Below are 26,912 nucleotides of genomic sequence, written 5' to 3' on the forward strand. Positions count from 1 at the left end.
CATCACAAGTTATAGTGATTTATAATAAAAACTCCTGATAGTTACAACAGGTAGTGAAATCCATCTCTACATCCATAAAACATTTGTTCAGGTGACACATAATGGTTTACATTCTTAAAGGGGTGTGGTCCAATCATTTCATGTTCTCTTTTCTATAACTATGCCCCATTGGGAAGTCACATACTTCTGGTGTGGTAACCAGAATTCACTACGTTTCTGTTTCTGTTCACACCAGTGGCGTAGCGATTGGGGGGGTGGGGGGTGGGGGCCACGTGCCCTGGGCGCCGAAGTGACCAATTCAGTATCAATTTTGCACCCTCTTCAAGCGATAAAAGTCAACATTTTTCTCAGCACAAATACTCATTTGAAAGATCAATTTAAAACAGAAATTCACTGCACTTCATTATAACCAAAATATTTGCGCGCTCCGTGCGTAATTGCTTCAAGAATGGGGCACCATTATGTATCCTTGGCCCTGGGCGCCACAACCCCTAGCTCACACCATCTAAATGAAACATATCTTGGATATACTGGGGTAATGAGAAAAATGTGCACTTTCTTCCGATACCAAATCATAATTTTGATGATGATATATGCAAGATATGCATGACTCTTTGCATGCACAGAATATGTCTTCGTGCACTCTTTATACAGGACATGCAATGGCAAACATACATACACCTGAAGATAATGTACATACTTTGTTGTGCTGTTGACTTATCAATGTATCTCTCTTATAAAAGGTTGACAGGTCTCTTGATGAATCACTGTATACTTTGTCATGTTTAACAATTGCGTCCGATTTCAGGCAAAGAATTGCAATATTAATAAAATACAATAATATTATCATAATTATTTTTATCTTACTTATAAATTTAATATAATTATTTAAATGTAGACTATAAGCACAAGTGTATGAAATTATATATTAATGATATATAATGATGACATAACAAGTAATTACAAGCAATTCCAGTTCACATATGTGATGCGATCAAACAAAATCAGTCGAAACTCGGAAATATTAAATTTTCTTTTTCTTATAGGGAAGCAAAAACATTTACAAAGTTCTATTTTGCAGAAAACCCCATTGAAATTGAACAACCAGTTCCAATGATATGACCAATTAAAGATTTTCCAAAACAACAGGAAACAAAAGGAAATGTTTCCTTTGTTTCGCCATATCTCAAAATCAAAATTTCACAGTTCCGACTGATTTTGCTTGATCGCATCACATATTATTCTTCCCTTTTGTAAACCTGACAAAGTTCTAATGCAAACACTGAAATTTTGCCAACACTGAAATTTTGCCAATGTTCATAACATCGGTAGACCTGTTTACAAGTATATTTCTTTGGTTGCATTCTGCTTATAAACATAACATTTCCTACCCTCAAAGACCAGGCCTCAACTTTTGATGTGAACAAGAGTAATCACTTCCTTACCTCTCTCCGTAACTACTAAACAAGGAGAATAGTGTCCAGCTCACATTATACCTTTAATACTAGGGTGGTCACATGAAAATTTCAATCCCTTTTGAAATTCACACTTTTTGTGTGGAAGATTAAAGTCATGTCTTCCACAAAGGGTGTATCATGGATTTAGTTACTGAAATAATTCAATCCAACCACTACCTTCCCATCCCCGTTATCATTTGGTTCATATAACTAATGAAACCACACACAGGATACAAATCAGTCAATTTTAGGCATACCAGACATAAGCCCTTGCACATGGGGGATGATTTCCATGATCAAGGGTAGAACTATGCTCTTTGCATGTTAAAATTACTGAGTATATCTGTGTATTTTTGATGACAAAATAAGACATTTTGTTGTAATTGCCAAGTGACGGTCATATATTACCATTACAACTCTTGAAGATATACGATATGTGTGTGTGTGTGTGATGTGTCAAAGAACAAAAATCATGATATTTAGTTTAGTGTTTAATTTATCCTAAAATACAACATAATTTGCATTTCAGCTTACTCATAATTTTTATATACAGTAATATAAGATTTTGTCACTTTACATAATACAGTTATGGAATCAACTGCTGAATACCCCAGACACCACAATATTTTAATAAAACTTTTAACCTAAACTACAGGGTGCCTGCGATATTCACCAATTAAGCCCATTCATAAAGCTCAGTACTACGCTACTGAAAGCTATAATTGCACACTTATTGGGAAGTCAATCCTCGTTGTTCAGCATCTGTTGTCAAGGTGACAGTTGACCAGGTTACTGCGTTGTGGTACCAACATGCCATCCTAATACTTGTCTGTCAAAGCCACAGCTAAAGAGATTGCAGTTAGTTGAGGCATCATTCCAGGCTGTGCAGCACACCATGCGGTGATGACCCTGCAATGCAAAATTATACACAGCATAATATTTAGACAATCAATACATTTTCTCTGCAATAATTCCAATAAGGAATGTCATTTATGTACACCAACACCTGTTTAATACAAGGGCAAGTGGATTTTGGTGTAACAAGGGTGTATATTATCACACCTTCCCACTTAACATTTGTACGTGCCACATTCAGCATAACTTGGGTTATTCCTTCATGTAATTTTACACGAAATTAGGCTTGCAAAATATAGTTTGGATCAAAAGTGCAGCAACAACTCCTCCCACCTTGCTTAAGTGGAGGTACCCTAAGGGCATGATCACATCAGGCACTTTTGATGTAGGGACGTGGAGTCGACCCTACATCGAAACCACTTCCCCGTGTAGTGTGAACACAAAGTAAGTGGATTCGACCCTACATCAACAATGTGGATCGAAACTACCTGGTTGAGGTAGTTTCGACCCTAGGAGGTGGGTTAAATTTCCGTAATGTGAACGCGATAATGTGGAGTCGATCCAGATCGACTCCACTTATACCGGAAGTGGCCGTGGTCGTACTGGCCGAAATGGTGAATGTCAATGGAACAAAACGAACTGTATTCACTGGGAATTGACTTCATGACATTTAGCACCCAAACGCAAATACCGGCGCCCGGCCAGCGCGATCAACTTTATGCCACGCTAGGCGCCCTGCAGCGGAATTGCCAGCTCGCAGTACGCGTTTAGTTCCTCACGGTGTAAAAAGTAAACAAAAATGTGAAACAAAACAAAGATTAATTTTCAAATAGCATGACGGTTTTTCCGTATCTTTTGTATTTTGTGGTATCAAAACAATCTGAAACAAAGGTAAGCAGTATACGGTTCCCTTTAAAATATTATTTTATGGAAGCTAATGTGAAAGATGACAAAACAGGGGAGAAAATATGCAGTATTTGGTGTTTTCACACAGTGGGCATGTGGGACATCCGAGACCCCAATATCGATTAGGTGACGTCATCAGAAAAAGGTCTATTCGGCGCTTTAGCCATACAATGTTACCGCTAATCGCTTCTCTGGGGTGATGGCTTTACTAAATTTGGTATCTATGCTGCGTGGTAACGGCACTTTACTTCTGGGTTGTTCTAACATCCGTGTATGTGGATTCGCTCCACTTACGTCATAACCCACTTTCGATGTAGATTAGCTTGGTAGTGTGAACGCGAACTCAATGTGGATTCGATGTGGATCGACACCACTTCACTACCTAGGTACGAACCCACATTGTGTAATGTGAACACGCCCTAAGTGATCTTTTCTTATATTTCATAGGGTAAGGGCTGCGTATTACCTTTTCAGAAATGTATGATTACTATATCAATAATTTCACTTCAATCAAATTAGAACTCTATATTGCATTTGAATAACAATTATTTTGTTCTTTCACCATCATGAATATCATCTTCACTATAGTAAATGAAACAATTTGCCAGTGTTTTCGGCTATAGAAATTACGAAGGAGATCAAGGCCTTGAACAAAGATTACATGACTTGCTCAAGGACTCAAATCATTGGCCATGATGTGACTCGAACCCACAACCTTGTGATCATTAGTCTGATCACTTAACTGCTGGGCCTCCACCCTGCTTGCTGTAAGGTACACTGGCCATGATGTGACTCGAACCCACAACCTTGTGATCATTAGTCTGATCACTTAACTGCTGGGCCTCCACCCTGCTTGCTGTAAGGTACCAGAGCCAAATTTGTTTCATCTTTGGATCAAGCATTGTTATTAAGGAACTATCCATTAACTGATCAGCATTATTGGTAAATTTGTATTGCTTAAAATCATTACATGCAAATATTCAAATGCTACTATCATTAACAATAGTCACTTAATTGATTTCATATGTAACAAAGATCGCCCACCCATCTATGTTCGATCGAAATAAAAAACTCATTTTTGCCAGGCAAGAACTGCCAGGCAAGCACTGTAGTTGATAATCAAAACTTACCATTCTATTAGTTCTCGGTACTCTTCCAATGCGCATACCATTGAGATCAAATAACCTGATGTGTCTATTGTCATGTGGTATGGCTATGATGTTTTTGGTTTGAGACACTGATAACCTGAAAAGATACAGAAATTAATTATATATATTACTTTTTATATCAACAATTCTTCACGTTACTACATATCTACCAATATCCTGTCTTTATGTACAATTCTATTACCCCCACGACCCATTATTCAAAATCGCGCACTGTGATTTGTTGAAACACGTCACGTGAATGACCATTAATTAGCAATAAAGTGGCCAGGGCAACAAACTTTATGTTCTTCTCGCATCTCAGCGCACAGGAAAGCGTGATGCAGTATATTAGCGTCGTTACGCATTCTATGCAAAGCATTACGCTTGGTTTCACGGTTGTTTGATGTATATAGAATTAGCTTCATTATTAAGTAAATGCAAACTATAGATGGCGCTTTTTATCCTAAATCATATTTCTTTATTTGCAAGGGGCAGGTGATTAATGCTGCCATTAAAACAGCAGGAATAGGTGAAACAGGTAACAAGGAAATTTTATAAACATATTTTATCAAACAATAAAAGGAGTTATTTGTATTAAAAGCTTGAAAGAGTAATTTCCGGTAACTAAATAGCGCCACAAATTTTGTCATTAATAGATACATTTTATATCCGAAAAAGCTAAACAAATGATATAAAAGTGAATAATTGTGTAAAAGAGGGGAAATTAAAGTTGAGAATGACTCAAAAGCATCTGTATACATTAGCATGATATCACATTTAGCTGTTTAAGCCTAAAATTTGGTTGTACATGATGTTTTGATTGAAAAACTAATAAATGATCCCATCAAACAACCGTGGTTTCACTTTCTGCAATACTCGCTATCACTTACGCTTTGGCTACGTGTAGGCCCTCCACTTTCAGGTAAACAACTTGAAATATTTGGGCAAAAAATGTGACATTTTCTCTTTAAATCGCACTATTTTGTGGTAATAGAATAGAAATAAAGGGTGCAGCATTATCTTTTACACGCAAATAATGTGTCCTCGGCAGTAAAAACGTTTAATGGGTTCTGCTGCGACTCACCCATTATTTACGTTTTTACTCACTCGGACACATTATTTGCGTGTGTCAAGGATAATGCATTACCCTTTATTTCTTAAGTAAACACATGCTAATGCAAGGGATTCATTCCTGTGTTTAGCCGGAAAAAACAATTCCATCACTCGCTTCCAGGAAATGAAAAAAATATATCCATTTGACCACCATACAGATCTACAGCAGATGATTATGTGCAATGTGAATATTTACACTCCACTTATTTTTCTAATTCATTCTCAGTGAGACTACTACACAGAGCCGAGAAGAAATGAACTCCTTACCTGTTTACCCCGGAGTCTGTACGTATCATGGTGATTGGGGTACGCATGTTTTTCAGATCCCAGACTTTGACAGATCTATCATCTGATCCACTTACTACTTTGTCGCCTGATGCAAACATGGCCGATGTTACAGAACTGCAATCAAAAAATCAGTATTTCACTTTAATTTAAATGGGATGACCTTGTAACTGAATTAAGCTGTACACATATACAAATCTTTGTAACACTAATGTTTTAACCCTAACAGCCCCTATGCTATTTGGCAAAGGGAAATGAAAGGAAGGAAGAAAGAAAGAAGCAAAGATTTTTAACCGGTCCGGTTTTGAACCAGGGATCCTCAGGTGCGGAACACAAGATTGGGGATAGCAAGCCATGAGTGTTTACGCTGCCCATGCAGTGTTTTTGCATATATAAGTCCATTCGAATGATTGCACAATCCAATCATGTGGGATGCTTTAGGCTTGCAATCACTTTGTAGAGTAGTATTGAGGGCTGTTGGGTTAGATTTCAGGCCTTTTCCAAAAATACACAAGGTACACTATTTTGGTCTTGTATAACAATCCAATGTGGCATAATGCTATGCAGAGGTCAGTTTCTCCTTATCTAATCTCTATGGCTATACCGATAGAAACTGGAGTTGATTTTGACCTAGTTTTACTTTTCTTAGTTAGTTCTAGGCATCATGCACAACTTACTCTGTATGTCCCTGGAACACATTAACAGAATGGATACTTGGATCACGGAAATCCCATAGCCTGAATGTAGTGTCTGATGATGATGTTACTACCAGCTTCTGAGTTGGGTGTGTACACAGATGATTTAACTCTTGATCGTGACCTGGATTAATAAGCAAAAAGTATGAAAGAACATCATGGTAAGTACTGAAACAATGCTGTATTCTAACCCTATACATTACATGTACTGCTGTTGTTGAGATGAATTTTTTATGCTGACATGTCAGACTAATTACACACAGGGAGTGTAGATTTCAAATGGAGTCCACCCATTCTGGTAACCCAACTTGAAATAATATTTGGCAGATTTGAAACATGACGGCAACTTAGTCAGTGATAGCACAAAGAAGGCAGAGATCCTGAACCAACAATTTGCCAGTGTATTTACCGTGGAAAAACAGGTGATCTTCCTGATCTTGGGGATAGCCCGTATGAAAACATCAGTCGGCTAACAATATCCAAGGAAGGTGTTTTGAAACAGTTACGTGAACTTGATGGCTCCAAGGCTCAAGGACCAGATGAAATACCACCTTGGTATTTGAAGCTTGATGCGGAAGACATCGCTCCATACCTCACTGACATTTTCCAAACATCCGTTGACTCTGGTAAAATCCCTGCTGTCTGGAAAGAAGCAAATGTTGCTCCGGTTTTTAAAAAAGGTAACAGGAGTGAGGCAGCCAACTATCGCCCTGTTTCGCTGACTGTAGTTGCATGTAAGATTCTTGAACACATCGTTGCCAGCCATGTTATGAAGCATGCAGAAGCTAATTCCATTCTGAACAACAACCAGCACAGCTTCAGAGCACGTAGGTCCACAGAAACACAGCTAATCCTAACGGTTGATGACATAGCTAAACAGATGGATGGAGGCAAAATTGTTGATATGGCTATTTCAGATTTCACAAAAGCCTTCGACAAGGTGCCACATAAGAGACTCATCCAAAAGCTTTACTGGACTCAAGATTTTCTGACTGGCAGATCTCAGCGAGTGGTGGTGGATAGTAAATTCTCTAACCAAGCTCCAGTTCTTTATGGTGTTCCACAGGGAACAGTGCTGGGTCCCATCGCATTTTTATTTTACATCAATGATTTGTCCTCTAACATCACTTCACAAGTACGTTTGTTTGCGGACGACTGTTTGTTGTACACAGCTACAGAGGTGGATAAGATTTCGCCCTCTCTTCAAAGAGATCTGAAGCAGCTTGAAAAATGGCAGGATGACTGGTTAATGTCATTTAACCCAACCAAGTGTGTCACCATGACGATTGGGACCAGACATCCTCCGAAGCACACTTACAATTTCTGTGGACAACAACTTCAGTCTGTTGACTCGCACCCGCATCTTTGAGTTTGTTTTAACAGCACTCTCACCTAGAATGATCACATACAAGAAATCTCTAAAAAAGCTCAGCGTGTTTTGGGTCTAGTCCGGCGTAACCTGTGGGGATGCAACGAGAAGGTTAAATCATCTGCCTATACCACCCTCATTAGACCATTGCTTGAATATGGAAGTTGTGTTTGGGATTCATCCAACCAGTCAAACAACACCAAACTTAACGGAGTTCAACGCCAGGCAGCCCGCTTTTGCAAGAATAACTACATCAGGGAAGAAGGCACAGTCACCAGATTGATAGGAGAGTAGAATTGGCAATCCTTAGAAGCTCGTAGGAAGGTGAAAAAGTGTACCATGATGTACAAAATCCATCATGGGCTGGTAGACATCTCACTTCCCAACCATCTTGTGTACCAAATCAGGGAGTCGCGGTCATAACAAGAAACTGCGGCAGATCCGCTACAAGACCAACCGTTATGGAGACTCATTCTTTCCTTCCACAATCCCCATCTGGAACAACCTGCCTGCATCAGCTGTCAACGCCGTTACTTCAGAAGCCTTCAAGAACCAAGTCACCAAAGTCTATGTAAACTAAACTAAAATTCACATGAAAAGCATCCATCCAAGTTGTGCTCGTTAAGTCTAGGTTGGTGATGTTACCCGATGAAGGACACTCTACCGACATGACAGATACAGATACAGAATTTTCACACTCTGTGTGGAAAATTAAGTTAATGTCTTCCATAGGGGTGTATGGATTTCAACTGGAATAATAACCCAATGTACGTACTATTAGATCTTCTTGTATCCACACCATAGAAGTTATTGTTCCACCTCCCTAAAAGTATTGGGTTTTAACATGACGTATGTCAATGTATGTACCATATTCTTGTCTTTATTACCTCACTACAGAACTATCTTACTATTGTGAAAGGATATAGGGCAGCTGTCAATATCTGTACAATAGCCTTTATCTCTTCGTCATACAAGTTACTCATTTCATCTTACTACAGCCTTGATTTCAGTTTTTAAATTGACATAGGGCAGCTTTCTAACTGAATTGTCAATGTATGTACAATAGTTCTTGTATCCACATCATACAAGTTTATTGTTCCACCTCCCTAAAACAAGTCAGGTTTGAACATGACGTAGGGCAGCATGCTAACTCACTTGTCAATGTATGTACAATTATCTCTATATCATACAAGTTACTCATTTCATCTCACTACAGCCTTGATTTCAGTTTTTATACTGACATCATACAAGTTACTTAGTTAGTCATTTTATCTCACTACAGACTTTGTTCCTGTTTTTACACTGACATAGAGCAGTTTTGTAACTGACCTGTTAATGTATGTACAATAGCCCTTGTCTCTACATCATACAGGTTAGCTGTTCTATCCCATGATGCTGTTACTATCTGCTTCCCATCAGCTAACCAATCAGCAGCATTGATTACAGATGCATGGCCTTCTAGCTGACACTGCGGTGATTTCACATAGATTATATTCTCATTTTCTGCTCCTATATAGACAATAAGAAGGTATAATTTGTAGAGTTATGTAATTTACAAAAATACAATGTACATTTGGGTGAAGTGAAGGTTAAGTTTGCACTTGTTCTCTAAACTCAAAAAGTAGATTTATCTTCTTACACCATTTCACCAGGGCTCATGAGCACTTCACCTCATATTTTCTAAAATAGGGTCTCTAAAATGAGCAACTCCACGGACAGGGCGATTTATCTGAAGAAATTTGATAAAATAGCCCTCATAAAAATATAAATTCTTTGAGTATAAGTATTCTAAGTATAGCTTGCCCATGTGTGCAAGGATATCAGCATTTAAACCCTTGAAACTACTTGCCCTTAAAAGACCCATATTTGTTGCTTATACCCTAAGATGAATTGTGTTTTTTGAACAAAACTATGGACCTTTTCAAACACCATTCAGAAATCATCAGAAATTGCTTGGAAATGAGAGCACATGGAGCTTGAGCAACCAATTACATATAAGGTCAGGCTAAAAACTCCTCAGTGAGCCGTATATGTTCAGTAAGGTCAAATTGGTGGACAGGAAGTGTCATGAATCATGGTACAGTACCTGTTTGAGTGAAAATACATGGGGGCATCAGGTAACATTATTTCCTAGGTATGAAAAGCCTGTCAATAGTGTTATACAAACAAAGTTATTTCTTTCTTGCTACATATAAGTTAAGTATTTATAATAATCATGAAACCAGGTATCTACTGAGATAGATAAGATCTATTGGGAAGACAAGCTCAATGACAACCCACTCTCATGGTTCAATTACCCTACTATAATTGTATAAATGTATCAAATGGGAGTGCAACTCTAAACTGAATGCTTCCAACAAAATTCTGTATTTATTTTCCCCAGTCATTATCACGCAAGTGGTCATACTGTGGAGTGAACTGAGTGCAGCAGAAAGCAGTGCATGGTACCATGCTCTAACAATCATATAGCTTAAAACAACCTGTAACCTGCCAATAAATGTTGAACCAGTTAGTAATCAACTTTTATTTACCTGGAGATTGAAATGATTAGTAACCTATATTTATTTATAAAAAAACCACTAATATATTCAAAGTAGTTTAATTATCATCATTATTTAGAGTATTTAAAACAGACTAGATTAGTCTAAAACAATGCCACAATATGGAATTACACATTATTTTCTAATAATAATCTTCTAATTACTGGACAATATTTCATTATAAAACACAATGGGTATACTTTGATGCACACTTTACAACAGGGCATAGTGCTTGATGAAACTTCATGCAGTAACAGATATATAAAATAAAAGAGAAACAGTATGATGTAGTAATGGATAGGGGAAGAAATCATTTTTACTAGTCATTCCATGTGAAAACATGCTAAAGTCCTGATAGGAATATATAGCCTACAATACCACAGGCCTTCTGGCCAAGAACAGTGGAGATTAGAAGCAAAATTGACTGCAGATAGATTGCAGGAAAGAATGACAACCCTTAAACTACACAAATTACAGTTAGTTTTTGGGTAAAGAAAGAACCAAAATATTAAATCTCAACAGTAACGTTCACAACAGTATATATGTAGGACCTAAAATTAACATGGTTTATGAAAATTTCTGATGATACCTTATACCCACAGTAATGTGATTATTATTCTCAGTATTATTTCCCTATATATAACTCAAGAAAAGCATGTCCACCACCATTCTTGCAAACAAAAGCATCAAAATAAAGTGTATCATGCATCAAATGTAGCCTGTGTATGATAACGTAATATAATTATACTGATGAATATGCAGCATACATGGAGTGAAGTCATGCAGGAATTTGTGCAATGATATATTAGAGACATTAATAACCCCCATTCTCAACTAGACTGCTACTATTCCATTATTGCCAAGGCAAAATGTTAAACTGTTTCTTTTACCAGCCAAAGTTTGCTTCATATTAATGGATCAGCGGCACAAAGATGAATCTCCATCAGCTGCTGTATGTATGATTGGCAGTACATGCCCTGTAAAGGAGTTAGGCCTGTTATCGATACAGTTTTTTGAAGTCGATATATCAGAAGCAAATTATGCGACATATCGATACAGTATCGATATATTGACACATTTTCAAGATGCAATTTACGCTTCTTCAATGTTTATTATACAACAGAATAGGGCCCCAATATAACAAAACAACCGTGCAGGCTCTTTTGGGGGATCTTCAGGAGGGGTTTGAGACGACATGATGGCTCAGCTTGGAATTGGGAGACGACAATTTGTGATAATCTAAGCATATGTGCCATATCGTTTGTGTATCGATACTACCATTGAGTGTACCAACATGTCGGAAGTCTATGAATTTTCTGACTATCGATACTTTCGACAATCGATAACGGGCCTAAAAGGAGTGCATGAGTACATACATATCACAGGAAATCACACATACATTAGCTAATGGAAATATGTCTTTGTGCCGCTAGATTTGGACCAATTTTCAAGCAGGTCAACCAAATTTCCCTGAATATTTGAGAAAATTGTTTTCATCTTGTGACTAATGCAGTATAATGCCATTATTCCAAATGTAAGCTAACAACTATCTATGATCTGTATTAAAGTTAATGAAAATGTGCATCCTTGGTTTAGACTACTGAATAACTAACTCTATACAGATCCTATAAGTATAAGCAGAATTCTTTAATCAAATGATAATGAATATGCAAATTTATGTTAATTTAGAATATCAGGTCAAATGTTAGTCCTCTTTTCAGTACAAATGCAATTATTTTTAGTTGATTTGATTTTGTTTGGTTTTACTAAATATCACCTCTTTTGGGCCTGTCCCAATCTGTTGATACTTGTAGTATGGCCATATAGCCATCTGCTTGAGTTGAGTTGAGCGATGGCGGGGACCTCATATCATAATCGGCAGCACCTAGGAGACATACAGGAGGAATGAACATGTGTGTATGTGTGGTGTGGTCAATGGGTGAAGCAAGCAATAAACAAACAAACAAAAAGTGTGGTAAAAACAACATAATAATCAAAAAGGTTGGGGAGAGTGACATCCAATTTATAAGTGTTTTCATCCAGTGTTACCGTTAAGCAGAAAAGAAACCGTTTCTACTAATCTTAAGGATATATTTTTATACTACTCTTGATGTTGTGAATTTTTGATTGGAAACCAAACATATTACTGGTTCAGACACAGGGGAAATGGATCAAGTGATTAATAGGAAAAAAAGAGGGTAGGGGAAGTTGGAATAAATATAAATCAACAAATAAACAAAAAAATGAATAAATAAATAAACAAACATTGAAAAATATATTAAAACTGTTTGCTGCCTCTAGTACACCCAACTTGACTACATAACCAGGTGCTTTTTCCATGGGTTACTGATTACATGACCACATACACATCTGTGTTGATAGAGTACATAATTACACTTAGAAATACCTTTCCAGATTACCTTGGAGAGTACAATTTGTGTATTAAGTAGGCACTTACTTAAAAAAATATAATTAAAGCTGACCAACCGAAAAGCCAGTGCGAAAAGCACAAGATAGATTTACTTTAATTTATACAGGCCAACACAACTTCTTCTTCTTTTTTTTTTTGCCTAGCATTGGGCCATGATATAAAAGAGATAATTGATGCACTGCCAAAAGGAACAAAAAGGTACCCATAGGACATACCATAAAAACTCGATAGTTATCGTATGTGCTTACTATCAAGCGGTTTTGAAAACATGAAATTGCAGGTTCACTTGTTCGTATATAACTAGATGTGTATGGATGATTTGCTCAAAACCCTTTACACTTTTGTAGATGGGGCTCTTCAAGTTTGCATGTTTTAAAAGCACTGGATAGTAAGCACATATGTTAACTATCGAGTTTTTATGGTATAGGCCTACAGGTTGGTATTTGGTAGGTGTGTAATAGGCAACCCAAATATGAAGCATTCTGGCCACATAGAACATATATGATTAATGCACAAGTTTTGGATCTTTCCCCAGATGGTCCTGTGCGTTGAAAACATTGAAAAACAAACAACGACACATGAGAACTCAACTGGAATTCAAATCGACTCCCTTTGGATCTCTTGACCGATACTTTAACCACTAAGCAACTAGTACTGAGTTGACATTGGAAGGACTAAATTACATCTATATGGCTTAGTGGTTTAAGTGTCAGTCTACAGACCCAAAGGTTGCCAGTTCAAACCCGGCAGAGTAACATGTTTTTTTTAAAAATTTGTATGTGTTGACCAACCTGAGGAAACTTGTACATCCCAATCACCCAGATTACCACTATATTGTCTGTAATAAACATTCCTCTAATCAATGCCTCCCTGCTATTGTCTGTAATAAACAACCCCTCTAATCAATGCCACCCTGCAATTTTTCAATGAATAAATACGGTAAATGCAAAAGCTTCCATGCCATCTCTTGTGAGTAGGCTGAAAACTTACATCGGTGCTGGCTGTCACGGTCGCTAAATTACATAGACAAACTTACTCTGGTTGACTTCTACCCAGTTCACTGCGCCAAATTAAGGTAAAATTTCACAAAGTACATCACATTCATGCAATGCACTTACAGATGTAATTTTGTAGTATTTACTGGGCACTGCCATATTGGATTTGAAATCGGAAATAAACCGGAGGTAAATCATACTTTTTGATTTTCGACCTGATTTATAAGTTTTCACTGAAAATTTGCTTGTAATAAATGCTTTCCTTTTGAAAAATTTATTTACATTTACATATTTACAATGCATTTATTACAGACAATATGGTATGTAATGTCTTTATATAATTATTAATGTACAAAAAACCATATGATGGTATCAGGAAGGAAAGGTAGTAAGCTCCGCATGGAATGTGCCTACTGAAAATACGCCTAATTTGCATAGAAAATCTAACACTGTCATCAAAAAGGAGATACTAATATAATCAACATCTTTGGCCTTCAGTAAGTTTGCAACATATATTAGTGTGTGCAATACAACTAATAAACTTGACTCTACAGTATTACCAACAAAGTCATCACAATGGTTGACTAGGGCTATCTTGCTTACAAGGTTTTACAATATTATATGAAAGGTTTTGAGAAACCAATTACTCTATAGTGTTTTATCAGATGGTGAACATCAACCTTACCGGTATCAACATCATCTTCTGCTGATCCATCAACTCCTTCTTCACCAGAGGATGGAGCAGATTTCTGGAAGGTGAGTGGATAAAACAAAAGAAACATGATAATATCTATATATAAAGATGGCCTCAAATACAGCAACAGAATTGACCAAAACAATTTTCATACACTTCCCTAGTAAACTCACTTTACACATTTTGAATCTCTTGGACATTATCCTTGATACAGGCTGTTGCTAGGTTTTAACCTTTGGAAATATGTATTTGCTAACTCACATCTCACCAAGAGGAAACTAGCTGGGTGCCTTTAACAGGGTAGGAACACTTCCTACCTACAATGGAAAGGTTCTCACCTTTTTTGGCCTTTTTATAAAAACATGACATTTTCTAAAAGGCCATATTCAATAATTATGAATGGGAAAGACTTGCAACTTGAGGTCACACAACGCAGAGATGAAAACCTCACATTGACCTATCAATGGTATAATCAGTGCTAGAGATAAAGAAACTGATTTGCATCTAACGATAAACTTCCCAATAAGGTATATTGCTGATAGCAATTGATAGGCAAAAGTGATGCATACTGGGAATGAAAAGTCTCAAATTGGCCGTTGTGGGTGATGAATTCAATAACTTTTGACCCCTTTTCATTCCCAGCATGCATTATGTTTGTCTATTGATTGCTATCAGCAATATACCTTATACACAGGACTTGTTAATAGTATAGAAAATGGTGCAACTTTTACAAGTAACTTTTGTATGTATAGAAGGTGCAAAATGAAGTACAGACATGATGTTTTTCTGCTACATTCAGAAATTTCAATCATCACAACAAATCGTGAATAAATTGTTTCTGAGTTTGAAACAATATCCCATTTTTAGAACTTTTTAGCTTTGATAAAGATAACTTGTGAGAAAGTGTTCAACTTACATTAGATTCTGCTATGACCTGCGATGGTGGAGGTAAGGTAACAGTGGACTTCCAAACATGTGCTGTCTTGTCACCAGACGCTGTCAGTCATATAAATGAAACACACATAATGGTCAATAGTTTAAGAAAAGCTAAGTAAAAATATGCATCTTGGTATAACCTTTAGAATACAACTCTCTATCTAAATCTAACAACCTTTCTGTGCATTTCAACACTAAAAATCTGACACTTTTTTACTTTTTTGCCGTAAAATCATGAAATTCTGAGACAAATTTAGAAGAAAAGTTACTTGATTTGATACTCGCATTATTTAGGTATAAAACAATTGATATTTGTACTTCAATTGTGTAAATCAACCACAATTTTATGCTGTGAACTTTCAAACACTTGAAAATGACATCTCAATTCAAAATTTTGTTTTAAAAAAAATCTTGAAAAAAACCCCCTCATTCCGCATACGTTTTTGAAACGGCCATGGGCTTTGAGACATATCATTATTTTTTAGCCTTACCATGCTAAATCCCACCTCCTAGAGAGGTGATGTGGACAAGTAAACGATATGTTTTTGCCTTACCTGTGAGCACAAGAGGTTCAGTGGGATGGAAGCGTAGAGAATTAACAGAACCAAGGTGACCAACATATTCCAATACACAAGCACCTGTTTCTATACACCATAGTCTGGCTGTACGATCTGTAATAACAAAGACAATGAATACACAGACACTGTTACTGATACACCAACAGGTGTACATAAGACTAGAATCACTGCATCCATTCTTGTTAAAAGGGGTATTGTGTGATTTAACTTCCTCTTTTTAGGGTATAGTCCATCCACAAAAATAGCTTATTTCCCAAATTTGATTTGATTAGGATTGAATTTGGGAGTTACGCATAATTGCATGTATTGTAAATTACATACTGATCAATGTCTTTGCAAACAACTGAATCTGCAAGACAGATTATGAACACAAACACCATGTAGTCCTAGGTTTCTGTTGCTATGAAAAAAATCTCAATATTTTGGGGGTAGTGTGTGGATGAGGCTGTCAATCAGAGTGCCCCTTTAAAACTGTTACCTGATATGCAAAAAACAGGTATTTCATTACCTGATAATTATACGCAAATTTACATATTTCATACATACTAATAATGGCACATGCAGTAAAAATTGATAAAGTTTTGCATATTATGCTAGCACATGATTCTCAACACAAATGAGAGCAAATGGCTATATTCTCAAGAAGTTAAGTTTCAAAAATCTGACCAGAACCCTGCAAATGGAACTTGCAATTTTACAAAATGAAACACCCCATGTACTGTAATGATATCACTGGGAAGAATTGATTTTCTAAAGTAAGTTATAAAATGTAGTGGCAAATTATCTTAAATTTTCAAACATTTTCCTTGGTTGAAAAAAATATTGGGATAAAAAATCTTACCTGCACTAGCTGTTCCTAAAAGTGGCATATCCCCTCTGGAAACACATACTTCCCATACACCATCTCTATGCCCTCTATAATGTCTAACAAACTGACATGGAGAATTTCCGGTACCTTTGAAACTAAATACATTCTGTACCAAAATAAAAGAAAGATTGTTTCAATTGTAATATTTCACCACTTATTCACAAATCAACTAATTCCATAGTTATTGTACAGTACGGGCTCTGTAACCCACTTTGCACAGTATTTTTTGCTGGACCTGAGAGCACATCAGACACACCAAATTGAATTCTGAATACGAAGAATGTCCTTCTGATAGCAAATAATTTCGATATAATACACATTTTATGGCCAATTATTAAAAATTTACATTTTTGACATTTAACAGTCCTCAAAGTAAACTTTATAAATCTAATGATATGTACTTAAAGTATAGCTGGGATGAAAAACCGACCATCATATAGTCTTGTTCAAGATGGTCTATATATACTAATGGCCAGCTAATCTCCTCAGGCCCCAGCCGCTTTATATGGCCAACAAAATCAAATGTTTTTACAAACCATCGCTAGAGAATTTATCACCGTCTTCAGCTGTTACTTCCACGCAATAACTTACGCACAACACAGCACAGCATGCTGCAGTAACCGGTGCAATAACATACAGTATGTGGCCTCGGGTGGATATGAACAGGCTTGAATCAAGACTAACCATCATATGAAATATGAGCATTTTGTCCTTTCGTATCGAAGATATGGGAGTACATGAAGTTTCCCAAAAGACCTAAAAATGTCCATTTTACTAATTTCTTACTAGATTTGTATTATATTGCAAATTAAAAAAGATATCAAAATTATTTGATATCAGAAGGACATTCCTCGTATTGAGAATGCAATTTGGTGTGTCTGATGTGCTCCCAGGTCCAACAAAAAATACTGTGCAAGGGTGGGTTACAGAGTCCGTAATTTAGCAAGCAAATGAATTGAACATTTAACACAGGACTCCATCCATCTTGCTTTATATAAATAGAATAATTTTATAAAAAATTTGTACATTGCAAATATATTGTATCCTGGATTCAAACAATGTTGCACATAACACCACAGTGCATACACTAGCAGTGGTAGGGCATTTTTGACATACCTAAATCAGTAAAAGTAATATGCATTGCAAAAAAATGGGCTATTCCAGTTGTATTCCATACACCTGTTATGGAAGACATGATATTAATCTTACATACAGGGGGTGTAGATTTCAAATGGAGTCATACATTCAGGTAACCCAACTTGGAATTCACACTCCCTGTGTGGAAGGTTAAGGTTATGTCTTTGGCGTTACCTGAATGAGTGACTCCTCTTGAAATCTACACTCCCTGTGTGGGAGATTACAGTAATGTCTTCCATAGGGGTTATATGGATTCAATTGGAATACCCCACGGACTTACCTTACTAGCTGCTGATTTATACTTTGGTTTCAGAATTAAATTGGTTATCTGACTTGATGTAGAAACTGCTGAAAAATTGAACAATGGAAAATATAACTTTATGAACATGAAAGTACTTCTGAAATTGAGTGTGTCAGTTTGATGCTACAAACTGGAAATAAGTGATTCTGTTACACAGATGTAACACAGGTACTTGTGTTGTTGCTAAAATAACATCAATTCCAGAATTGTTTTTAAAAAAAAGCAAAATGTGTTTTTTTTCTGGTTTTTTTTCTTTTGTACAAAAATATGTGGATGGTAAATTTCTTTTCATCTCTCTGACATTGTTAGTAAATTGAATTCAACTACAACAACTAGCATTGACATTAATAAACATCCAACATATTTTTGTGGAGAAAGTGTCAGGTGGAGTTAGAGTTGATGACTTTTGAGTGGATTCTGAATTTCTATTTTCAGACTAAATTATAAAGGTAGAGCTTGTAAATGAAAATGGTACCAATGTCATGTATAAACCTTTGTAACATTCATGCTTTGAGGTGCAGATTATAGTTCTACTTCAGGGGTCCATTTCACTAAACTTTACGAAGCTTCTTATGTCTTGAAATAATTTTCACTAAACTTACTTACGAACGGTACCATTCGTAAGTAATAGGGCTTTTCTACAGGGACCTTTCGTAAAGTTATGTCTAGTATTGGGTATTTGTAACTTTACAAGTGTTTATTTGAGTTAAGAGGAGTTAAAGGTTTAGTGAAATAGACCCCAGGTCTTTGTCAAAAAAGTTGAGTTACACTATTTTGGTCCTCATGAGTTACAATCCAATGACAGAATTACACAGAGTCTGGACTCTCCATGTCTAACATCTTTGAGTTGACAATAAATCATTATTTTAAGTTTACACCATACCTTTACTCTTTATACTGCCTGATTTGACAGAACCATCCACTGCATCTGTTCCCTCGGGAATGGCTTTACCACTCTGAATAGCATCTAGCTTTACTGTCAATGCTTCAACTTTGTCTTGTACTGTGTGCAAAATAACATGAAACAGTTTATCATATCAGTCATAGGTTCATAAAAGTTACTACTAAGGCCTAAAAATATTGTTTGATTGGCGTAACATAAAAAAAGGTAGGGATCTTTTTTTAAAAGTATATTCAAGGACATTCTTTGTGATAAAAAGTTAGCAAAGTTACCAATGCCAACTTTTAAAGCTGTAAATTGCATTTGATATAAAAGCCTAGGATCTTTTTTATTTTTTTATTTTTTTTTTGTAATTAAATTTTTCATGTCCTTTTTTTTTTATTAATTAATTAATTTTTTTGCAAAAAAAGAAAAAAAAGTCTAGGGTCTGGCCTAATTTTAGGATAGGTCGGGTTACGCTAATCAAACAATTTTTTTCGGCCTAACTAAGCAGCATTTGAGTGCTTGTCCAGTTGCTTAGGACATCTAAAGTTGGGCTACTCCAGTTGAAATCTATACAACCTCTATGCCACTCAATTTGAAACCTACACCCCCTGTGAATGAGATTAATATCATGTCTTCCATTAGGGGGTGTATGGATTTCAACTGGAATAGCCCATTGATTGTCTGCATATATGTGCCTGGTATTGTGATGTGATGCACTAAAGTTAATTTTTTATTACTTCCAATTCAGACAATTGCGACACAGGAAATTCAAATTTAACTGTGCTAAAACTGCAATTTGCCAACAAGTTAGCAACATCAACCACTATCTGCATCTTTGGTCAGTGTAAGGTCTTGAGGGACCAGAGTTACATGGTATAATTGAAATCAAGGTTGTAATCAATCTTACACCATATTAGCTTTGATTACAGGGTAACGAAGGTAGCTTAACAACTGTGTATTACTTTTATTACCTGCGCATGTTTTACCTGCGCATCAACATTTCAGTGCAACCACTTTTCTGATTGGGATATTCTAGGAGTGTACAAAATGTACTTACATGCCATGTTTTCAGCATACATTCCCTCCAGCTCTTGCTCGATCTGACCAAACAACTTCCACAGTCGTGAACGTACATCACCTGGCAAGTTGCTGTCACTCCCTTCACACGAGCGAGACCGCTGATGACCAACAGCAGCGGCACGCTCAGCATCGCGAGCACGTCTGACAGATAGTCTCTCCTTGCTCGACTTCTTTAAAATTCTTTCTGTTGGCATCATCTAGATGGCGTTTTCTGTTTTTCCTATTTGGTAAGAATTCTAGTAAGTTTATTCTGAAATGGAAAATAGGTACAGACTTTGTTGAGAATTGATGAGAAATTTAGAGGTTAATGTTAACACCATGTGCACATACTATGGATAAGTACACATAAATGCACATGACATAAACACACACAAGTGTACCTCAGCACCCCAATAAACACCCATACAATGGATTGTATACCTGTGCAAATAAAAGGAAATACATATATGGAACACATAACATTGCTTTTAGTAGCCAAAATACCATGAAAGAATTAAGTCCTGAGGCTACCTTTAGACTTCCCAGATACTGCATGAGTCATGATAGCCATTACTAAACAATATGAAAATTTAATAACTCTGAATCACAAACACCTTGTCCATTCCTCATATATAGGCCTAAAGGTTAACTGTTTAAAAATACACATGCAAAATGCTCAAGAAACCACACATGTATGTAGACCTTGAGGCATGCTATTCTTTCAAAGCCACTCAAATGTATGCACTGAACATAATATACATTCCAAAGACTGACTTTGTATATACAAGGCGGTTCTCGAACCACGAGTCTCGCCTGCTTTCGCAACCGCCTGCTTTCGCAACCGCCTGCTTTTGTGATTACTTTTGGTACAGGTAAATGAATTTGGCGGTTATCGGCTAGGCACGATTATCTGGCTGATGGTGACTGTGCCCACCAAGTTTCATGCCCATGCAACAGTTTCTACTAATTTGACCCCTGGTGACCCTGAAATGACCTTCCAAAACTTTGGCTCTAAATGTTGACTGTATCCACTAAGTTTCATACCCACACAACAGTTTTTACTAATTTGACCTCAGATGACCCCTGGTGGCCTCGAAAATGATCTTCCAAAATTTGGCTTTAAATGTTGACTGTACCCACCAAGTTTCATGTCCATCAACAGTTTTTACTAATTTGACCTCAGATGACCCCTGGTGACCTCGAAATGACCTTCCAAAAATTTGGCTTTAAATGTTGACTGTACCCACCAAGTTTCATGCACATCCGATAGTTTTTACTAATTTGACCTCAGATGACCCCTGGTGACCCCGAAATGACCTTCCAAAAATTTGGCTTTAAATGTTGACTGTACCCACCAAGTGTCATGCCCATCCGACAGTTTTACTAATTTGACCTCAGATGACCCTGGTGACCTTGAAATGACCTTCAAAAATTTGGCTTGAAATGTTGACTGTACCTACCAAGTTTCATGCCCATACGACAGTTTTTACTAATTTGACCTCAGATGACCTCTAGAGGTCCTCGGTGACCTTGACCCACTAACCAATACAAACCGGTTTTGTCTCGGGTCAAGATGCACCCACCCACCAAGTTTGAGAAACGTGCGACTCCTAGTCTCCGAGAAAATAGGCGAAAACCAAAACTTTAATCAAATTTGTCACACACGCACACACACCCCCACCCACCCCCACATACATACGGAAAAGTGATTATATAGTCTCCTGCCTTATCAGGCGAGACAAAAAGGAATACTGTATTGTCTATAATAAATGCCCTGGGGCATTGCATTTTTCCAAAAGGGGGGCATTTATTGAACGTGAACCATGAGTGAAAAAAAACCACCCGTAAGTGCATCAGTAAGCAAGAATCTGGTGAAATTCTACCATAATTAGGCAATGCAATGGATGGAAGTTTGAGTTATAATAGGTTTTGTCCATACAATTTAGCGATCGTCGCTGACAAGTCTGACATGACTGATGCAAGTTTTTTTAAAGCTTTCTCACACGATATAGCATGGAAATGTTTGCATTTTTGTCAATTTTTCACATTGGAGGGAGCATTTATTACAGACAATACGGTAAACCTTATACATTGGTCTAAAATAAAATATGTTCAACTTATCAAGCATCCAGTGGTTATACTGTAATAATAGTTAGCAGCTTTGAAATCTTCAAAAAATGTTATGAAGAAAAAAAAACCCATGCACTTTCAAATGAACCCTGTGTACATCTACCATGTTTGGTCCACTAACCGCCCAGGGTGCTTTATAACAAATTCATTTTGGGTGGGGGTTATATTTTATATTGTTTACATAATTGCATATATGTAAACAATGGACAAAATATGGATTTTATGTATAGATGGTTGAAGATGTTCCATGTTTGATACATGCTTGTGTAGTTAGATCCTGCACAAGATGATGGAGGATCATTTGTAGTTGGATACTGAACATAAAATGATGGACGATCATGTGTAGTAAAGTCACTGGCTGGGTGCTTATAGGGGCATAGGCAGAAAATGGTATAAATATGGTACATGTTAACCTTGAAACCAGGAACCACAATATGAAAACATTTCCTTAGTTTCACATGAACTTCCTATCAGATATAGTCTGGTGATTGTGAAAAACCTTTTTTAGAAGATGGCTGTGCATGTATATTGTATAAGATGCCTTTTCATGTTACTAAAATTTGTTGATAACAAGAAGTCACTTTTGCCTTTGGCAAAAAAGACCAGCTGTTACTACTACCGTACAATAAAATATTCAGACATTTTATTTCTAACCTACCACAAGAGAAAGTAAATAGTAGAAGGCTTTCAACCAGGTTCAATGATTTAGCATCACCATCACAGTGAAGGGAGCAAAATTATAAGACATAGGGTGACAATTTACCTTTTAATAATCCGGACTGTCCGATCCTGTTCAGCGTATCTTTGTTTGCAGATTCAGAGGTGTTCAGACTTATCTTCTTACAGATTGGAGATTCTCTTCATATTCTGAGGCAAAAATAAATACACAAATGATTATTGAGTCATAATATGGTCATACACTGCTAGCCTGTAATCATTCCAATTGCGTACAGTACAACCAGCCATTATCGTTGGGCTATTCCATTTGAAATCAATATACCCCCATAGAAGATGTAGGGAGTGAGAGTTTCAAATGGGGTTACTATAATAAGTAATTCCATTTGAAATCGACCTCCCCCTGTGTAGGAGACTAAGGTCATGTCTCCCATATGGGGTGTATGCATTTCAATTGGAATAGCGCATTTGGTGAAGAAGCAAGGAGATGCATTTAGTTATTATCATCATTAATCAAGGGCTGTTGTGAATATGAGAACACCTGTTCTCTATCACCGACTAAATGACGGCAGGTGGATACAAGTCTTCCCATAAGTCACTGGGCACAGAACATCTAATGAAGAGATACCAGAGGTATGGTTTCTTAGGATGGAGGGGGGGGGATGCGGCCGCACCAAATGTGCAAAAGTATACAAAAAGTCCCAAAATATGACAATTTGCGAACGTAGTGAGCAAAAAAATTGGGGTTTTTACGCTTTTTTGGTCAACAAAGGTCCAATTTTTTGAGGAAAAGTCCACTTTTACAAAATTGCCCCCCACCCTTAGAAAAAAGGTCCACTTTTTCAAAATCAGCACCCCCCCAAAAAAATCCTGCGTACGGGCCTGCACTGATGGGAGCCTACTTATATACAGATAGGGTCGCATGTCACAAATAGGTCACCCAAAAATGGAGGAGCCGTAACATGAAAATGCTTTCTTCCCACTTCAAGTTTAGTTTATTCTAAAAGTATGATACCTATTTTAGAAAGTTTGGTGTCATTTTGTAGATAATTATGTTCTTTGTCAAATACAAAAAACCCCAAGTCAATTGGACAACTACTTTGAGATTTATACTTCAATATGTAAGATGTGTCAATGGAGGAGCTGGGGCGGGTGAGCCGGGGCGGGTGAGCCGGGGCGGGTGAGCCCCATAGGGTTGTACACAAAATTGTGAAAATATGGCAAACTTCAAACCTTTGTATCTTAAAAAGTACAACTAGCATGGGCACCAAATTGCACATGTATCATCCTGGATTGTTAATCTACCTCATAGTAGATCAACTGTAACAAAAGATGTAACTAATTAATTGCCTAATTAAATACTAATTAAGACAGTTTTCCCTATATGTTACTGTACAAAGTGTGCATGTAATGCTCCGACATTTCTAAATGGCCTATCTCTTGCCCAAGTCACCCTGCTTATTCAAAAGTACACATATTTTTAAGGAAATTTGATGAGGAATTCAATTATGCTATTAGTTTTAGTGTCAGACATGGAGGAAAAAAGTTTTGATTGATAATGTCATACGAATTGTAAAATTATTTTACAATTTTTGACCACCCTGTATGTTTAACGCAAGGGATACCAAACTCTTTCTTCCTAATTTGTTGGAAGGGCCCATGCAATGTCTTTCTGAATCCATATTTATTTTGAGCTACATAGCTTTCAGAAAAAAAAAATATGGGGTTTACCATGACACAAAAGATGTTAAATTTGTTGATGTTCCACCCTGTATATTTCTTACCCACCCTGTATTATGATATTATACTTTGTTGATTTGGCCTCCTTGTAATATAAGCTTTCCAGAAATGTATACTTTTAATGGTCTAAAATGTATTCGTTAAAAGTTGTGTTGAAGTGAATCAAAATTGGTGATATTTTTATCATAAAACATTATGTTACACAAAAGATGACCAATTCATGACATGCGACCATAGGACTATCTTACAATCACATGAAAAAATGCTGGAAGTTGCATTGAATTGTGGGATTGCAGCAGCAATTATGCTATAACACAGACTTGGTAACTATATACTGTAAGGGATGTATCAGATGTATTGGGTTATGTACCTGGATAAAATGGTGAAAACACTGCACATACACAATGAATATGCCCACGCTTGACATGTATCTCTTGACACAAAGTCAATACAATTTAGCCGCTACTAGAAATATACACTGACATTAAATAAACCTTGTTGCTATTTTTGTAGATGTAGTGATGACATTATATTTTAATACTGTACCACTTGAAATTGACACTGGTGGATGATAAACACAGTCAAGTGAACTCAAAATGATTTGTTTACAAAGAGCATATACATGTGACAAATAAATTGTGTTTGATTACTTTGCAGTTTTAATCATTGCACAAATTATTCTCCTGTTTTTTATCTCCAGTGATCATGGACAAATAATATGTGACATGATCTGGTCCATGGATGGGGGCTAAAGGCGGCAAATTTGAAACTGAGATATAAAGGTAAAAATATGGAGTAAAAAACAATAAAATACATAAGAAAATAGACATCAAAAAACTTTAGAAACAAGTATGCTAGACCTTTGGTGTTTTCAGTATATGATAGCCTATTGTATGTAGAATGTAGTAATTACAGTAACTCAATTTTCAAAAATGCCTCCTTTGGCCCCCATGGTCCAGATCGTGTCACATAATGTCAAAAATTCAAATATGGAATGCAGTTCTCCTTATCATTTGTCCAAGATCAAGAATTCTGTGCACATGTACCCAAGTTCTTATATAAATAACCACTATTTGGAATTAATCCATCCATTATGATTCCATTTAGGTGTCAGTTGGGACATGTGTAAACAATACAAATATGCCAAAAAATCAGGTTTGAAACTAGAATTACACGGTTCGTAATTAAGGTGCCCCCCAAGTTGTGTAAATACCATAGGTTTGTAAATACAAATAATATGCAAATAACATGACAAAACTATATGCACATCAGGCCACCATATACTATCACCATACCAAGTTTGATATAATATTGGATGGCTGAGCATGATACCATAACATATCGGATGAGTCATAAAAATATCGGATGAGCCAACGGCGAGTTTGATATTTGTATGACGAATCCGATATGTTATGGTATCATGCTAAGCCATCAATATTATCATTATTAAACTTTCTTAACTCCTAATAACCCTGAAAACATAATAATGAAGTTGAATTTGCTTCCGCCCAGACAACCAGGCAGGCAGCCATCCAAACAGACATTTGGATGATAATAAGCCCCACACATGTGTGGGGGCCAAAAAACCAACCAATTTCATATTATATTTTATATAACATCGTACATTATGGCTTTAATGAAGCGAAAACAAGTGCATGAAACCTTACCTCAATGCATTTAAGTAAAAACAGATCCTGAGACAATGCTGACAAAACACATTTGATACCGTAGACCAAAGTTTCAATTCTGAAAACAAAATACGGAAGACAAACAAATAGATGAGTTAAAGCTGCATGAACATTGTATACAGGGCAAAGCAGGAAAGTCACAATGATCCAACATGTTCCACTTGATGATTACATATAAAAGTGTTAACAGTACGTTACTCCATAGATAAGCCCTGGTACTGTGTGCATGACCTTTCTTGGAAAATTTCCTTTTCAGCTCAACAATATTTTGGTGTAAATTTATTTTATCACTGAAGAGGCCCATTAAAGGAAAAGCAAACATATAGGCCTATTATTGAGGTTTAGAATCTAGAATATAGTGCTATCTTGTATATAGCCCAGCTACCTATACTTAATAGCTCTGGACCAAAGTCCACTTTCTTGCAT

General features: G+C 36.6%; 1 protein-coding gene across 4 annotated transcripts in view; it reads right to left on the reverse strand.

Moving 5' to 3' along the window:
• Positions 1-254: 254 nt before the first annotated feature.
• Positions 255-26,912, reverse strand: part of LOC140155668 (WD repeat-containing protein 37-like) — a 30,975-nt gene continuing 4,317 nt past the window's right edge. For 2 of the 4 annotated variants that reach the window (XM_072178594.1, XM_072178600.1), the window contains exons 2-16: positions 26,466-26,544; positions 23,147-23,250; positions 20,252-20,524; positions 19,192-19,311; positions 18,288-18,355; positions 16,844-16,976; positions 15,979-16,095; positions 15,405-15,484; positions 14,480-14,543; positions 12,146-12,253; positions 9,158-9,337; positions 6,442-6,583; positions 5,747-5,881; positions 4,349-4,463; positions 255-2,366 (exon numbers count right to left, since the gene is read on the reverse strand). In XM_072178594.1, coding sequence (XP_072034695.1) covers positions 2,247-2,366; positions 4,349-4,463; positions 5,747-5,881; positions 6,442-6,583; positions 9,158-9,337; positions 12,146-12,253; positions 14,480-14,543; positions 15,405-15,484; positions 15,979-16,095; positions 16,844-16,976; positions 18,288-18,355; positions 19,192-19,311; positions 20,252-20,471 — 1,602 coding nt within the window. In that variant the 5' untranslated portion in view covers positions 20,472-20,524; positions 23,147-23,250; positions 26,466-26,544 and the 3' untranslated portion in view covers positions 255-2,246. The remainder of the gene's footprint in view (positions 2,367-4,348; positions 4,464-5,746; positions 5,882-6,441; positions 6,584-9,157; positions 9,338-12,145; positions 12,254-14,479; positions 14,544-15,404; positions 15,485-15,978; positions 16,096-16,843; positions 16,977-18,287; positions 18,356-19,191; positions 19,312-20,251; positions 20,525-23,146; positions 23,251-26,465; positions 26,545-26,912) is intronic. The other 2 variants (XM_072178609.1, XM_072178616.1) reach the window with 2 other exon arrangements.

This window comes from Amphiura filiformis, chromosome 1 (genome assembly GCF_039555335.1).
Source record: "Amphiura filiformis chromosome 1, Afil_fr2py, whole genome shotgun sequence".
NCBI lineage: Eukaryota > Metazoa > Echinodermata > Ophiuroidea > Amphilepidida > Amphiuridae > Amphiura > Amphiura filiformis.